At 40.3% G+C, this 17,668-nt stretch overlaps 1 protein-coding gene across 1 annotated transcript in view; it reads left to right on the forward strand.

Annotated features, from left to right (window-relative positions):
* MALRD1 (MAM and LDL receptor class A domain containing 1) overlaps positions 1-17,668 on the forward strand; it is a 284,449-nt gene that overhangs the window by 51,158 nt on the left and 215,623 nt on the right. The window contains 7 exon segments of the mRNA XM_056857102.1: positions 162-236; positions 239-266; positions 2,194-2,561; positions 3,001-3,419; positions 14,539-14,630; positions 15,416-15,426; positions 17,053-17,217. Coding sequence (XP_056713080.1) covers positions 162-236; positions 239-266; positions 2,194-2,561; positions 3,001-3,419; positions 14,539-14,630; positions 15,416-15,426; positions 17,053-17,217 — 1,158 coding nt within the window.

The raw sequence follows: 17,668 nt of genomic DNA on the forward strand, positions 1-17,668 counted from the left end.
CACAAAGAACACATGCATAAAATTACTGTATATTAGATCACTTTTAAATGAGTGAGGGATAGGCATGCATAATATGTATCTCCTCTGCTTTCTTTTTCTTTCTTTTTTCTTTTGCGCATTTATAATAAATGGTACTTCATTTTCTGTTTTGCTTGTGACAGGTCATTTTATGTTCATTCTGAGAAACAGCAGCAGTATCACACAGATTGCACAACTACAAAGCCCCAAATTCAGCCAGCGGGATCAGGATGCACCATGACTTTCTGGTATGAAGTTTGGTTTTCCAAGTTTATAGAAGCACTTCAGTCAAAAGAACCACGGAGGTTTAAAGCATACCTGTTCCTAGGCTTACCAACCTCAAGGTGAGGTTCTAGAGTTTGTAAGCAAATGGGCTTGCCAATCTCCAGGACTGGTCTTGGCAACCCAAACAGATGCATGCCACCACTGTTCCATACACCTGCCAATCCCAAATGCAATGGGGAAGACGCCTGCGCCTGCCAGTGAGACTGATTGGAAGGAGCCACGGGCAGAGAAGCCTCTTGGAGAGAACCGGAGGGACTCCATATCCTCTGACCCAGTATGAAGAAGGCTGTCATTTTGCAAAACATGTCCAGGCACGCTCACAGTCCTTTCCCCCCTCCCCTTGCATAATCAGCTATGATTAACCATTGAGACAACAATGAAGAATCGTTATTGCACCTTTGTGTCAGCTCGCTAATCTGATCAACTGGAGACTGCAGGTTTCTTCCTGGTTGCACAAGTCACTGGCATTAGAATAGATTTCCAAATTCCAACCTCCCCACCCAGGAAGCCGGCCATTAAGGGCTCTGCCACCTTTTGTTTTAGCTTGGGAACCACGGAGGTTAATCCAATCACCTTCCCCCCCCCCCAGAAAACAGTATAACTGAGTCCTGAAAGTCCATACGATACCTACCCTTAGGATTGGTCTTTTCATACAGACTGCCACTCTCTCTGCCAGAGTGAGCAGCCATGCTGGAGCACGCAGGGGGCTACCCCTCCCCTCTGTTTATTCCCCATGCCCCCTATTTATTCATCTTAGTCTATTGGAACTCTGGACGGACAACTCCTCTACAAGAAAGGTAGTATATTCCCTTAATCTGCCTGCCATACGGCAAATGTCTCTGTACTCCTCTCTTTTGATTCTTAGATTCTCTGTATGTTTGTGTTTGCACCATTGAATGCTTGACTACATAAACACTATTTAATTTGGAATCCTTTTGCTTCTATCATTATTCAAAAGTCACAGTTAATGGGCTCTGGTATAGTTGGTTGATCTCGCTATATAAATATTGTAGTTGCCGATTGCTCAAGCTAATTTCCTCATTTAAAGAGCAATTCGGGTAACAAGTTGTACCAGAATTACAACTGATCTCCAGACTACAGTGATCAGTTCCCCTGGAGGAAACATTGCGTGCCCCTTCGCAGCAGCAGCTGCTGCAGCAGAGAAATGGTGTGTGTGTGTATAGGGGAGCAATGGCAAAGCTCCCAGCCACAATGCTTCACTTCCATGTTTCTTGTTTCTGCTGTTTTCTCAAAAACTGAAGGACCACCTGCCTGCCAATCCAATTCATTGGTATACTGACATACCGTCAATAAAAAATTTCCTTAAAAAAATTAAGAATGAAGGAGCCCTCAGGAGATGTATAGGGATTCCAATGGCGGACATGTTCCAGAGTTTCTCCAAGAGGGAAATGGGAGGAGTAGGAGGGGAAAGTGGAATGGGGAAGTGTCAGAAGGAAGGGGAGTCAACCCGGATGTTCCCCACACTCCCAAGCACTCGCAGTTGCCACAACTCTTTATTTACTTTCGGGACAAAACTGGGATTGGAAAACAAAGGAAGTCTCAGAGCAGAAGTGGGTTGGACCTGCAGGTGGGAGACGACCATGCGTTATGACAATGGAGATTCTCTACATTCTTGGGAGATTCGCAAGACAAAACAGCCATGCATTTTCAACCTAAGACCAAATACCATTTTCCCCATCACTAGTTAAAATGAACTTTGGGTATAGTAGTGCAGCAAAAGATCCTTGGACCAACCTGAAACCTTGGGATGGCTAAGGTTGGTCAGCCTAGAAAATACAGGACTGAGTAGATCAATGGTCTGACTTGGTTGTTTCATAGATTCAGTGGAATTTTCATTAGTTTAGTTTCTGCCTTTTATACTCTTGCTAGGTACTACAACTATGGCCAGTCAGTTGGGGCAGCAGAAATGCAACTGCTTGTTGATGGACTCAAAGAGCCAACAGTCGTCTGGAGGATATATTACAATCAAGGAGATAAGTGGCTAAAGGCATCCATTCAGCTTGGCCGCCTCCCACGGCCTTTTCAATTATCTCTAAATAAAGTCAGCCTTGGATTTTATGATGGTGTCTCAGCAATTGATGATATCAGATTTGAGGACTGTGCATTGCCGCCTCCAACATTAAACTGTGAAAGTCCTGGTCGTTTCTGGTGCCGAGACTCTAAAGCTTGCATAGATAGTTTATTAGTGTGTGATCTTGTTGATGACTGCGGAGATGGATCTGATGAAGACAGCTGCAGTAAGACATTTAATCATTTTTACACAAATTATAATATTGGATCGGTTTCAGGTACTGTGTAAATCTTTGATCCCCAGACAGTGAGCGAGCTTAGAGCGTAGCTCCATTGGCTTAACCCAGAGAATGTAAAGAAGGAAAGAGCATGCTTTAAATCAGGAGTTACCACCTTATGTGTCATTGGAAAAGCAGGGAGAACAGAATTAAAGGGGAATGTCAGTAGTCCTCTGTGTCCCCTCAAAACTTCTGTGTTATTTTGCATTTTGAAAACAGAAAATCAGAATCTTCATATTCTATCATATTAACCTGCTGCTGCCTAAAATCTCCATGGAAAGGATCAATTTCTTTAGTACTTGTGTAATCCAGTCTAAATTTAATTACAGTTTAATTCAGGGGTCATTATTATTCTTATTATTTGTTATTAATTCCTTGGTTTCCGTAGCTGCGTTGCAGTGCAACTTTGAGTTTGGACTCTGCAACTGGGAACAAGATATGGACGATGACATGGACTGGACCAGAAACCAAGGCCCGACTCCCACTCTGAATACAGGACCAATGAAAGATCATACTCTGGGCACAGTCAAAGGGCACTACCTGTACCTAGAGTCTTCAGAGCCACAGGTGTTCCAAAACAGAGCAGCTCTGCTGAGCCCAGTCTTTAATTCTACCATTGCACAAAACAACAAAAGCTGCATTTTTCGCTTCCATTATCATATGTTTGGAAAGCACATTTACAGACTGGCAGTTTTCCAGAGAACAGCAAGCAACACAAGAGGACATCTGCTGTGGCACACATTTGGTAATCAAGGGAACAGATGGATAAGGAAAATCCTTTACATTAGGAGCTCAGAGCCATTTCAGGTATGGTCCTTTCAGTCTCTGATCTGCATGCTTAGACAGGCATGAAAGAATGGGAGGGAAAAAAAGACTACTCCCCCCCCCCACACACACACTCTTTTATAAAAGATAATGGAAGTTTGATCACGTGGTCTTTGAAAAAGTTCTCTTTCATAAGTAAATATCATCCAGGCACTCTTGGATGATCTTCTGCTTCAAAATGTATCACAGTCATTTTGGCCACATATGTATATGAAACAATTTTAGATAATACTAGTGTTTTCAGTTCTAGAGGAGTACCCCTGTTAGCCTATTGCAACAAAAATAAAACAAGAGTCTTTTGGCTACAGACTAACAAATTCTTATTCTAGCATAAGCGTTTGTGATGCATGTAGCAGATCCTCATTATATATAGTTATGGCATGGTGTAATGGTTAGAGTATCGGACTAGGATCGGGGAGACCCAGGTTTGAATCCCCACTTTGTAATGGGTCCAAGAAAAACCTTTTAAGTGATAAATTTAATCACTCTTTAGTAGGGTTGCCAGCCTCCAGGTAGTGGCTGGAGATCTCCTGCTATTACAACTGATCTCCAGGAGACAGAGATCAGTTCAGCTGGAGAAAATGGCCACTTTGGCAACTGGGCTCTATGGCATTGAAATCCCTCCCCTCCCCAAACCCTGCCCTCCTCAGGCTGTGTCCCAAAAATCTCTAGGTATTTCCCAACCCTACTCTTCAGGGCTGCTTCACAACAGCAAAGCAAAGTAGGTCAGTGATGTCACCATATTATAAATAGGTGATTGACTGTGCCATCCTAACCACAGTTACTGGCTTTTAGATCCTTTTGAGGTCCTACTTGTATATGATGAAGGGAGCTTTGACTCTTGTAAGCTTATACCCCAAAAGCCTGGTTGGTCTCTAAGGTGCTGATGAATTTAGGGCATAGGGTAAAATTGACATTGTGACCAACGTGATGTGAGAACCCTTTGATCATTGATGTGCATGGCAATAATAACCGAGACTGAAGAAACACCCTTTCCAGTTCTTCCTGACATTGTTGCCTGTGTTAACCATGATCACTCCATTAACATTTTATATTTCTCCTTGAAGGCAAGCTAGACATAGTCTGGACTGCTTTTATGGAGAAAAAAAATGTGTGAACCAGACATCAGGATTTATTCCCTGTCTGCAAATTAGTACAGGTAGTTACAATTCTCTTCCTTTCTAATAGCTATCTATCTTGTTGCCTGATCCAAACTTGTAGAATTATTTCAGAGCACTGCAGTTTCATGTTTTCCATATAAAAGATGTTTGGAATTGCTGCACTGGCCAGTGACGTTCTCTTATATTGATGATATATACCATTTTTGTCCTCAGTGGAAAATCAATACCTGATGCAATTTTCACTCAGGATGGAGTACGGCATTTCTTTTAATAATCCTTTTGTCAGGTGTTTCCTTTTGTACAGTAAGCAAAAGCTTTTAAGCCTATAGTGACAAAAACAATGCACTAAAAAGGCCCTTTCAGGCATATAGTAAAACAATGCACACAAACGGGCCTTTCTTAAGATCATTTATAATTAGGGGAGATACGATCACCTATAATAGTCTGATGCCCTTAATATCGGATATGTGAGTTCTTGATCAGATACTAAAATTATTTACTGCCAAATGTTTGTTTTGGATCTGTGCTGAACTCTGTTCATTATTTATTGTTGTGGATTTCTCTCATGTTTGATTGCTTATTTGTTTCTTATTTTCATATCTAGGGTTGCCAGGTCCCTCTGTGCCACCGGCGGGAGGTTTTTGGGGTGGAGCCTGAGGAGGGCGGGGTTTGGGGAGGGGAGGGACTTCAATGCCATAGAGTCCAATGGCCAAATCGGCCCTTTTCTCCAGGTGAACTGATCTCTATTGGCTGGAGATCAGTTGTAATAACAGGAGATCTCCAGCTAGGTTGGCAACCCTATTCATATCCCACTTTTGAAACTGCAACAATCATTGGCATATCATTTGAGAAGAAATAATTGTTTAGTACTTGCGGAGTAGCTTGTTCTAAGAACACAAGTTGTTCACGATTCCTCTGATTTCAGAGTCCTCTAACATCCCACAGAGGCAGGTCTTTCTTGGTTACATCATGCTCCCTGGAGCTAATAGATTCAGTTAACAAAGTCTGGGTTGAAAAAGACTTTGTACCAAACCCCAGTGTAAACTAACAGAAAATATTGCTGTACATCAAAAGAATCTGTTGGCAGACTGTATTGCTACAGTCCTAAATAGGCAGACATTTTGTGCTGAACAGATCTGAATATAATTGAGGGGGCCTCACAGTTCAGTGAAAAATAGATAAGGTCGCTTGTTGAGATGGCCAAAGAACTGGTTGAAGGGCAGGTCCCCATGGGCTTCCCTGTAGCTACAGGCCTGTATTGCTGTCTGAGCGTGGGTATGTTGTTTAACTTGAATTTTGAAAGGGCAAAACTGAATGTATCAAATTGCATCCACTTGTGCGGAAACTTTCATTTCACAACTTCAGTTGCCAATTTGAAGAGAAAATGCTCGGAAGTGTTTCAAGTATTCCATTGTTAGTATGTTCTTAATGTTTTACTAACAATACGAGTTTATATAGGTTATATATTTTTAAAGAAGAGGTAAAACGGATATCTTGAATGTTGGATAAGTAATGTTGTACCCTGACCTGGATGGCCCAGGCTAGCCTGATCTTGTCAGATCTCAGAAGCTAAGCAGGGTCGGCCCAGGTTAGTATTTGGATGAGAGACCACCAAGGAATACTAAGGTTGCTGTGCAGAGGAAGGCACTGGCAAACCACCTCTGTTAGTCTCTTGCCATGAAAACCCCAAAAGGGGTCACCATAAGTCAGCTGTGACTTGACGGCACTTTACACACACACACACACACACACACCATATATATAACTTGGCAATCATGGCAGGTCTACTCAGAAGTAAGTTCCATATTATTCAGTCAGACATACTCCCAGGAAGGTGTTTTTACAATTGCAGCCTAACTTGCTTACTGCGAAGTTGGAAAGTTTCACTGAATTGGCTTGAGAGCCTTAGGATACCTATTAAGAGACCCTTTAGTTAGGCACCCATTACAGAGCTGCGGGTAAAATGAGAGCATTGAAGGGTTCTATTCAGCTACAGTGTGTAACGGCTCCAGGAAAAAAACCTTTTAAAATCATTACCCAAATGTACATTTCTAATTTGTTCTAATACAAAGACTCCAATACAGTGCCTACTGTGTTAATATGAAAAATTGGCTGAGTTTTGGGCATCAGCAAAAACCTGATAAAAAAAAAATTACATTGACTCTAAAGTCAGTACTCTTAATTTTGAAACATTGGATTAAAATTAATTGCTTTGCTTTTTATCATATTTGCTTGTATCTTATCTCATTTTTCATCTCATGGCTCCTGAGTTATTCAAAGGAAAGATGGGTCCTTAAGTTTTCCATTTCTTGGCCTCCTAGCTCAGTTAAATGATTTATTACCAATCAACATTTGTTTTTCAAATACTTTTAGCAATAGGATGTCTTATATGATTAATGATGTGATAGCTGATTAATTACATTTTGGGGGAGGTAAAGGTATGAGAGAGACCAAGATATTTTCCTCCTTATTTCCTCTGATTTGTGTATGTATGTTTTGCTGTCTCACAACTGACTTACAGCAACCCCATAGGGTTTTCAAGGCGAGACGTTTGGAGGTGGTTTGCCATTTGCCTGAATCACACCCCTGGTATTCCTTGGAGGTCTCCCATCCAAATACTTGCCAGCGTTGAGGCTGAGAGTGTGTGACTGGCCTAAGGTCACCCAGCAAGTTTCCATAGCAGAGTGGGGATTCAAATCTGGGTTTCTCAGATCCTAGTCTGATACCTTAACCACTACACTGCACTGGCTGCCTGTCCTCTGATTTACTGTGTTGCAATCTATGTATGTTTCCATGTTTTAAAAAGAAGAGTTGGTTTTTATACCCCACTTTTATCTACTTTTAAGAAGTCTCAAAGTGGTTTACAATCATCTTCCCTTCCCCTCCTCACAACAGATGTAGGTGAAGTTTAGAGAGTTTGGAGGGAACTGTGACTAGCCCAAGGTCACCCAGCAGACTTCATGTGGAGGAGTTGGGGGAAAGCCCAGTTCACCAGATTAGAGTCCACCGCTCATGTGGAGGAGTGGGGTATCAAACCTGGTTCTCCATATTAGAATCCACCACTCTTAATCACTACACCATGCTGGATTCCAAAAAATGCTAGGAGAACCTTCCTTGAAATATCTGGGACTATAAGGGGAAAAATAGACATCGTGCTGGGAGAACCATGAATGGATCTTCCAGAATTTTTTCCCAACATGGTAGAAGTGTCATGAAGTCCCCATCCAGATGTGTGGAGACAGGAAAGTAATCTTTAATAGAATCCCTACAATTTTCATGTGTACAGTTCTGTATCACTACTTGCATTTCTGCTTGCTCAAGATCTTGTGCAACCAACTTCTGGACACTATGCTATACGAGAGGAATAAATGTGGTAGGTGTTGCACAAAATCATTCACAAGCTGAACAACACTAACTCTGCTTAAATTTCTGCATGTGGAACACTGGGTCCAAGCCAGGGCAGGATAAAAATATGATATATGTAGGAGTTGTCTGTAGACTGCCAATTATAACTGCATGGAATATGATTTTTTTCTATAAAAGAGCAGATTCTTTCTTTTTAGTACAGAAACCATGTTTCAGGAGATAAATAATAAATGTAAATGGTGTTTGTATGGATGTGATGCTTTACTTTTTCCAAAATGCACAACAGTTACAGGATTTCATAAGGCCATCATACAGTAAAAAAACCTGTCATTTTCATCAGGCTTGTAAGTAAATAGTTATTAATTGACATGCCTTTTTCATTTAAACGGTTCCCCATAATTCATTTCTTGTAAAAACATTTTGGTAGAGAGCCAGTGTGGTTAAGAGTGTTAGATTCTAATCTGGAGAACCAGGTTCGATTCCCCACTCCTCCACATGAAGCCTGCTGGGTGAGCTTGGGCCAGTCACAGTTCTCTGAGAACTCTCTCAGCCCATGTGGAGCCAGGCAATGGCAAACCACCTCCAAACACCTCTTGCTTTGAAAACTCTATGGGGTCACCGTAAGTCAGCTGTCACTTGACGGCACTTTCCATCATCACCAGCGTGAAACAATTTTAAAAGAAGAAAGAGAAAGTGTGAAGGAACTGGGAAGAATACGAGTGGACTTTGTCCTGTGTGTTAGGAATTGCCATCAAGAATACCAGGATTATTAGAATTTATTTTTCCATAGCTTTTTGTCCTAGGTGAAACTCCTTTAGTGAGAGTTTCTATAAATCTTTAAATGAATGCAACTGGTATATTCTCTTCAGTATAACACAATTCATTTTCATCTAATGGAAAACTTTCCTTTACCAACTATATCTTAACCTTACTTTCATTCATGCTATATCTGCAAAGTTCTTGGAGCTGAGAAAATTGAGGACTATTTATTCTCATTCTGATAATAAATGAGATGTGAAATTAGCTTCGTGGTAAATGATTCCCAGGAGGTTGGTTTATACAGTAATGTGAGAGTTTTGCAGATTTTCATCTGACAGATGAGTTTAAAAATGGTCTGCATTTTGAAAGAAATTTAGAAGTATCTACCTATAGTATACGTAGGTTTGTGTTTGTGCCTCTGTATTGGTAAATACAGCCAGTGCGGTGTAGTGATTAAAAATGGTTAAGAGTGGTGGACTCTAATCTGAAGGGCTGGGTTTGATTCTCTATCCCTCCACAAGGACCCTTCTGGGTGACTTTGGCCCAGTCACAGTTCTTTCAGCCCCACCAACCTCACAAGGTGCCTGTTGTGGGGAGGGGATGGGAAGGTGATTGCAAAATGCTTTGAGACTCCTTGAGGTAGAGAAAAGCAGGGTATAAAAATCTACTCTTCTTCTCTTTCTTCTAAATATGTATGTGGTTCTCTTTGGAGTTCTATGGGAACCTTTTTGCTACTGAGTGACAAGTGGAACATTTGAAGACTAGATAGCTGACATATAAGAATTGTCCCATTGTGAGGGATCCATATCAACTCCCTTAGGACTAAAAACAAATGCTTTAGGATGTCACTGAAAATAAATTCAAAGATTGATGATAACAGTTCAGGAATAGAGTGGTCAAGGAGCTGAGTCAGGTGACAGATCAGGTAGCTCTGGCTTGACATCTGTGGTTGCCAACAAAACATTCTAAATGTGGGTAGGAATACATTGACCTTAAACAACAACAGAGTATTTAGATGATTGTGCTGGAGGTTAATGAAGATGTACAAAATACAGAATATTAAGGAAATATTTTTGGGCCCTCTAGACTTGATTATTGTTGACACAGACTTGACAAAAATATTTGGGAGGGCAATGGACCACATTAATTTGACAAACTAAAGGTGACCTACTTATAATAATACTTAACTTTTTTATAGTACTTTCACTGTTCAAAGTGCTTCACGTACATTGTCTTTTTGTAATCCTTGCAACAGTCCTGTATAGTAAGACAATGTTGTTATCCCCATATTGTGGGGGTGCTAATACTAGGAGAATAAACGTACTAAAAACCACTAAAGTAACTGGGATGTCTCCAGATTTATGACTGCATAGATCACATGGTAGAACCACAAGTGAACTGGCCATTTAACTTGCAGGGAAATTTCCTGGTGGCCCAATGCCCTGAAGGACCACTTGTGGCCAGGAGCAAACATACCAACACCTGGCAATTCTTCCAGTACCTCAGGGGTCAACTGGCTCAGACACTTCATCATCAGTGTTAGTTGGTGTCAGCTCACTAATTGTCTCATCCCACACTGTTGAAATTTTGGGGGAGGACACAGTGGGTGAGCTAATGCCTGTTGGTTCTGCTGGGCTGAATGGCCCCTGCAGTATTGCCTTGTAGCACCACAGGGACTGCTCTGCTTGGCTTCTTCCAGGGTGATTTTCACTTCCCAGTCTGCTCTGGGGTAAAAGCAATGCCAGAGTGAATCTCAGGGAGTCTCTACTACCCAGGTGCTGATGCATCCTAGATTTCTACCTTGCAAAAATGCCTTTGGAATCATTTGTTTAAAGCAGAACAAAGTGTGATCTTCCCAATTCAAATACAGGTAAATAATCTTGCCATGCCCAAGAATGAACAGAATGACATGGTTTTTTGACAGAAAGAGCTGCTCTTAGGCTGTTTAGTTTCTGTTGTGGCTTTATCTTGACTTGCTACCCTGGCTAACTGTTGTCTAAGGCCATCTAGTGACTTTGTGGCACAGGCAAAATTAGAATTGGGAGCCTCCTGGATCATTCATTAGCTTAGCTGCTATGCCATGCCAGCTGCTATCTGTATGCCACAACTACTTTTCACTCTGCATGGTTGTACCATTATATGTACTACCAAATATTTCCAGGTTCCACATCAGAGAAAAGTAGCATGGATGGTGCCTTTTTCTGGCTAACCTTGCTAAAGGATGTTACTGCATGCTTTGGTTAAGAAATGCTTTGGGTGAGAAATGTATGTTTGATGTAAAACCTTCTGGGTAGTGGCTCCAAAACTCTGGATCAGCATACTTGGAGAATTCCATTTTTGCTCTACTCTGAAGTCTTTTAGATTCATATTGGTCTCTAAATAAATTTTAGACTTCTATTTTCCCAGTATTTTAGAACAGCCCTGGTAGCATGGCAAAGAAGGTGCTTTCATCCTGATTAAAGTGTCCTCAGCTTTTGTGCCTTATTTTACAGGGCAAGGTCTATCGGCTAATATCTGTGACAAGCTGCACAATTCCAAATTCCAAATACCTTTATTGGCATAGTACAATCTGCAGTATATAAAAGGATAAAAGTTAAGAGTAAAATAAAATTTTCCATGTACCTATACTTGCAACAATAATGAATTATCTTTGTTTTAACAAATAGACAGGACAAGCATGTTATGGGCTGTATGAAATGGACCTGAACTTTCCATGTTACTAAGGTTATAGTAAGGTTATCATTTATGTATGTGTATGGATAGATTTTGCTTTCAAAACCATCATTCTGAAGGCATCAATATAGTTTGAGAGAAGCCACATCCCTTCATATTTGTAGCAATTTAGAGTTTGAAATAATAATCCAGAATCCAACTCTAATTTTAGCAAGCAAAACACGTTAGCTTGTAATGTGAATACTCTTCAGGCTATATAACTAAATTTGGGCTAAAGTGGATTTTGACTGTTCACAGGTTGGTTCTTTCACAGTATGTTTTATGGAATTTACTAAAAAAAATTAATGGTCTCAATTCTCTTGTCATTTATTAAATTTAATTTTTGTTGCACTGAGTTATGTGACCTGAGCCTATACTAGGAAACCTAGAAAGGAGAAAGAACAACTTATTGTCTTCATTTTCATATGCTTGGTCACACTGTGTAAAGAAAGTAAAACATGCTGCTGAAATGACAACCGCTTTTCGTTATAAAAATACAGTTGCCATTTGCAAGGATTTCCTCCCCCCCTTTCTAGCAACTACTGTGCTAGATTAAGTCCAAGAGCGTGATATATTTTTAGATGCTGATGCACTTCCAGATCCTTGTGGGATGTATTAATCAGTCACAAATCTCAAGTGAATTAAAATTGTCCCATCTATCAAGACTGCTGCTGCAGCTTTTGGCTCACAGTCTGTTTCGCTCTGCTACGTGCCCACTTTTTGCTTCTGTTTTGGGTTGTACAGGCTGACTGGAGGCACACAATAGAAGTATTTCTAGGGAATGGATGAGGGTCCTGAAACTTAATGGGCTTTGAAGTGCTCTGCTTTTAAATATGTGGTTCTGAGAACAATTTTTTTTTTGTATACAAATATTGGAACTACTGTAGAATATTAAGAGATCTGACTGATGTCATAGCAGTCAGATGTCTAAACCTTATTTAAGGCACTATTTTGCTGCTGTATCAAGTCATGGAGACTGTAAGGGGATCAGCTAATATTTGAGATGGGAAGGAAATGTTGCAAGTTGGCATATAAACTCATATCATAAATATATGAATATCTACATCAGTTTGTCCAAGAGGAGGTGCAGGTGATGGAAAGCTAAGGACTGGAATAGCAAACTGTATACATTAAGATATAGGATTGGAATGATCACAATCACAAACATTTCCAGTCCTGAATATTTGTAGTCTGACTACTGGGTAGTTCAGTTCTTTTTGGTGTTGCCATATTGAAATATCATGACTGTAGAAGGTTATTTGATACAAGCTAGGCACCCACAGGGGAGGGAAATCCTAATCCTAACCTCCACATTTCCTCCCAGATTTTTCTTTCCTACACCTCTATTTTTCACTCCATCGCTTAAAAACATTTTTAGTGGACTCTATAACAGTTTACCTCTCTGAGATTCCTCCCCTCCCCAGGCGAATCCATAGGAATTTCCCAAGACTATGAGCTAACATTTTAGCTAAGCAAAACAACAAAGGGGGGAGAGGGAAATTGAGGTGGGGATAAACAAGGTGTGCATTCATTTCAGTTATGCACAGCTTCAATACAAGACTCAATATATTTCCTGCTATTCAGTTTCACTATTTTCCCTTTGATGGTATCTTAGGATAGATCCTTCTTCCTTTTATGACTTTATTTTTTCCTGTGGGCAAATGTTCTTCATCTACATTGAACTGTGGCTAATTGGGGTTTTATGTGCCCATCAAAGGAAAACTCCTGGAGTATAAAAATACATTCACCTTTTATGCTATCCTGAGAACCTACCTGTTTGGCATTCATTACTAGAGTTCTGAAAGTGCAACTTCTCGACAGGAATTAATTAACTGTAGGACAAAGGATGGGGTAGCGAATAATGTCTAAACATGTATTTTGAAGGTGGCATTTGATCCCAAGAAATTAACCACCCTTCTTTTCCTCTATCCTTTAAATGCCAATGATAGAGGAAACACGTCTTCTTATGCAAATGTGTGATAGGATCATTTGGCATTGAAAATATGGTTTAGATTATAATTTAACTTGTCATATGCCATTTAATTTTTTTTATCACACATTAGTTTTGAAAAATATGGATGTGTTTTCTGGACTATTGCCTTCACTTGATAGTGTGTGAAACTGTGACATTGCCAGTACAATGTATCTTCGTCTTTATCAGGCTGTGGAGATTCATCTGTATGCTATCTGTAATAGATAAAAGCAGTTATAAGACATGTGCATACTTATATGGGCCTTCATTCGTTCCTACAAAATACATGGGATACGTATGCAACCTCGGCTTTGGTGTTATACCTATATTTCATGTGAGATGTGGAATGTTATGGCCTGTATGTGGATGGTACTATTCACACCAGGAAAAGATCCTTGTTATTGTACAACACCATTTCATTTCATGATGACTAAAGGGAACCTCCACATTCAGAGGCAGTCAGCCTCTGAATCCCAGTGCCAGGAGGCAACATCAGGGGAAGGCCTTGGCCTCTATACCTTGTTGTTGGACCTCCAGAGGAACTGCTTGGCCACTGTGTGAGACAGGATGCTGGACAAGATGGCCCACTGGTCTGATCCAGCAGGGATCTTTTGTTCTTATGAAATAGTTAACCATGATTTATGAAGTAATGATTACTACTGAATGTACTAACAATGATGAACACAAACTATAGAATCTTACCATAATTCTATATTACAGTAGGGTCGCCAGGTCCCTCTTTGCCACCGGCGGGAGGTTTTGGGGGTGGAGCCTGAAAAGGATGGGGTTTGGGGAGGGACTTCAATGTCATTGAGTCCTATTGCCAAAGCAGACATTTTCTCCAGGTGAACTGATCTCTATCGACTGGAGATCAGTTGTAATTGCTGGAGATCTCCAGCTAGTACCTGGAGGCTGGCAACCCTGTATTACAGGGATATTTTAATGAGGTACACATGATGGTAGAGCCAACCATACTAATGCTTAAGTGTTCTTGATGATTAATATGAATATCCAAGAGAACAAATCATACTGAGTCTGTTCTCAAGATTAACTCTTACTTAAGAAAAGGTCCAAACCACACTGTTTTGAGTTAAATGGATATTAAATATGTAAAGAGAAGCAGAAGTCCCCTCAGTAGTGACAAATGGCAATGTAATCATTATTTCCTTAGATTTTGGTGGAGGGTACCGTTGGGGATGGCTTCACTGGAGACATTGGAATTGATGATTTGTCTTTTATGGATTGTGCACTTTACTATGGTAAGTAGAAAGGTATGTGAAGTCAAACTACTATTTGAAATCAAGATGGGGATCCCATGCAATTGAGTTGTATCTCCTTAGTCAGGAAAATGAATAGGAGTTAATAGCATTTTCAGGTACATAGGCTCAAGAGGCGCAGTGGGGTCTTACTGTTGCCACCCTCCTCTCTACCAGCCACACACTGGCTCTGTGGAAGCCAAGGTGGCTAGTAATAGGAAGATCTGCAGGCTGCAAAGTCTCTGGGGCACCACCAACCAATAGCAGATTCTATTGCTATGGGAGGGATAAAGAGCAGAAGCTGCAAGGATGTACTGTTATAAAACTATATGCTTGGTCTGACGACCGTAATAATAAAATTGAAAAATGTACTGTTATGGACCACAGAGAAATAGACTCACAACTGCATCAGTCAAAGTTGTTTGAAGGTAAGTAGATAATGGTAAAATGCTGGATTGCCTTGCGCCTTTTACTCATACAAATATTCTGATATGCAGTTGTTAAGCTTAAAACCCTTGCCTGGCTCTGATACAGAAGTCACCACAGAGATCCATGAGATCTTTAAAAGCTTCAGTTTGCTTAATCTGAGGAGGAAGTATTGACATTAAGAATCACTAATGCTAAATCCTCTTTGAATTCAGATTTCCTGTTAAGAGGCTTGCTTGTCAATTTGTAAGAACTCCATAACTGTACACAGTTGACTTAATACAGTTAAGGAGGAAAGTGAATTAAATGCAAGTCCAAGATAAATTAAGGATTATTTTGTAGCAGTAGAACAAAATTTGAATCCAGTAGTTTTCCAAGTTGTAAGTTTTCCAGGTTGTAAGTTTGCGTGAGTCAAAGCTCACTTTGTCAGGTACAAGTAAGAATGAACATCCATCAGTCCAGGTCAGAAGGTGGGAGGGGTATTACCAAGAAGGGCCAGTTGGAATCAGGATGCAGAGGAGAACAGACTACAGACTAACATGGCTACCTGCCTGAAACTAAGGATTTATTTTGTCTCTTTGCTACTCAATGACATGACTAACATGAATCATGGTGAATTCTCAAAGAGTCAGGTAGGCCATCCAAAGCAGTCATAACACCCGTGCTTTTCAGTGGCATGCAGAAACACACAGGTAGTAGATCCTTGTGTAGGAACTGGAGTGTTGAGGACTACATCAGCAGCTACTTCAGTATGCTTGGTAAGAAAATCCCTGGAATATTGTTATAATTTGTTCACATCAGTGGTCCCCAGTGGCCCAAATGATGCCATCCCCAGGAGTGATAGGTGGCTCCCCTGCCAGCAGCACAGTTCTTTCTGACATCAGTAGGAGCCAATCCCCTCCCCCAGCCATTATTGCAATACCAGTGTCCAGTTCAGCAAAGCTTAATTTAAATTTAGGAAGAGATATTTTATGCTCAATTATCAGCTTCAGCAAGAATATATAGTGGAGTACCATATCTTGACCTAACTCTATTTACTTTACATTGTATTATTTAATACTTCTGTTTTTATTTGAAATACGATACATAAGAGAAAGTAGGATTTCATGTGTGTAAAGTGCCAGCAAGACGCAGCTGACTTATGGCGACCCCTTATGGGGTTTAAAAGGCAAGAGACTAACAGAGGTGGCTTGCCAGTGCCTTCCTCTGCATAGTAACCCTGGTATTCCTTGGTGGTCTCCTATCCAAATACTAACCAGAGCTGACCCTGCTTAGCTTCTGAGATCTGATGAGATCAGGCTATACCATGCTGCCTTTTTCCCCTAGGATTTCAGAGAGGAGCAGTAATAGAGAGAGAATATTTTAGTATGACTTATTGAAGAAGGTTGCTTTGTTGATGATTATGAGTCCATCAAAAGAGGCAAGAAGTTAGTCAAAGAAAAAAGAATCAAATGGAAGTTGATCATATGGTCTCGATGGAAAGTGACACATTGCTAACATCTGTGAATACCATAAAGAGTAGACATTTGCATTATGGTAAGTCAGGAATCTAAAAACAAGGTCATTTAGAGGGCAAACTTGTAAAGAGTTACTCCATTCTAAGGCCATTGACATGTATGTCGTTAGACTGGAATAACTCTTCATGGGATTGCACTACTAGATGTGTAATAATCTAGGTTAATGTTCTAAACAATTCTCAGTAATACATGTAATCATTTGTGTTACAGCTACTGATAAACAGCACTGAACTCTTAAAGCTTTAAAATATGATGGAATCGGTTGAAACACAAGTGCGTGAGTTAGAAATAAAAATAAATGTACAAAGGGCCTGAGTTATGCAGAGTCTTAATGCCATTGTTACTTACCTATGAAAAACTAAATACATTTGACATAGAACAATCGCTACCTTTTAAAATCACAGCCCGTACATGAGAAACATGGTAATATTTAAGAAACATACATGAGTTAATTGCAACTATTTCTTTTACAAGGAAATTTGACAGCTGATTCCACGACTCCATTGGGAACATCCATTCCTGTAACATTGCCCATGAACAATTGTACAGAAGAGGAATTCATCTGCAGAGCCACTGGCCGGTGCATAAAGATAATTCAGAGGTGTGATTTCCGACCTGACTGTTCTGACAAATCTGATGAGTCATCTTGTGGTGAGCAAATTATTTATTACTACTTGTTCAATTACATTATATTGACCTACACTTATAAAAAGGGGCATTACCGAGTCAGGCCATTAGTCAGTTCAGTCATCTCCTTGACTGGCATCAGGTCTCCAAGGTATGAAGCAAAATTAGATCTTTCCTAACAACTTTGTTGTTCCTTTGTAATCCTTTACCTGGAGATGTCAGGGATTAACCCTGAGACTTTCACAACCTCACAAGTACCAAGCTATGCCCCCACCTCAAATGCTTAAGTCTTCCATGGTTCAGATTACTCTTCTATGGTGACATCTCACTTTTAGTTTTATATGCATATTTTCTACCTCTGCTTCAAGTACTTTTAACTAGTTGTGTCAGTAAACAACAAGAACAACAACAAAACTTTGGTGTGTTTTCCTCTTAAATGTGTTGGGGCTTGATACTTTTTATTCCCATTTCACCA

Source organism: Euleptes europaea, chromosome 11, assembly GCF_029931775.1.
Source record: "Euleptes europaea isolate rEulEur1 chromosome 11, rEulEur1.hap1, whole genome shotgun sequence".
In the NCBI taxonomy this organism is placed as follows: Eukaryota; Metazoa; Chordata; class Lepidosauria; order Squamata; family Sphaerodactylidae; genus Euleptes; species Euleptes europaea.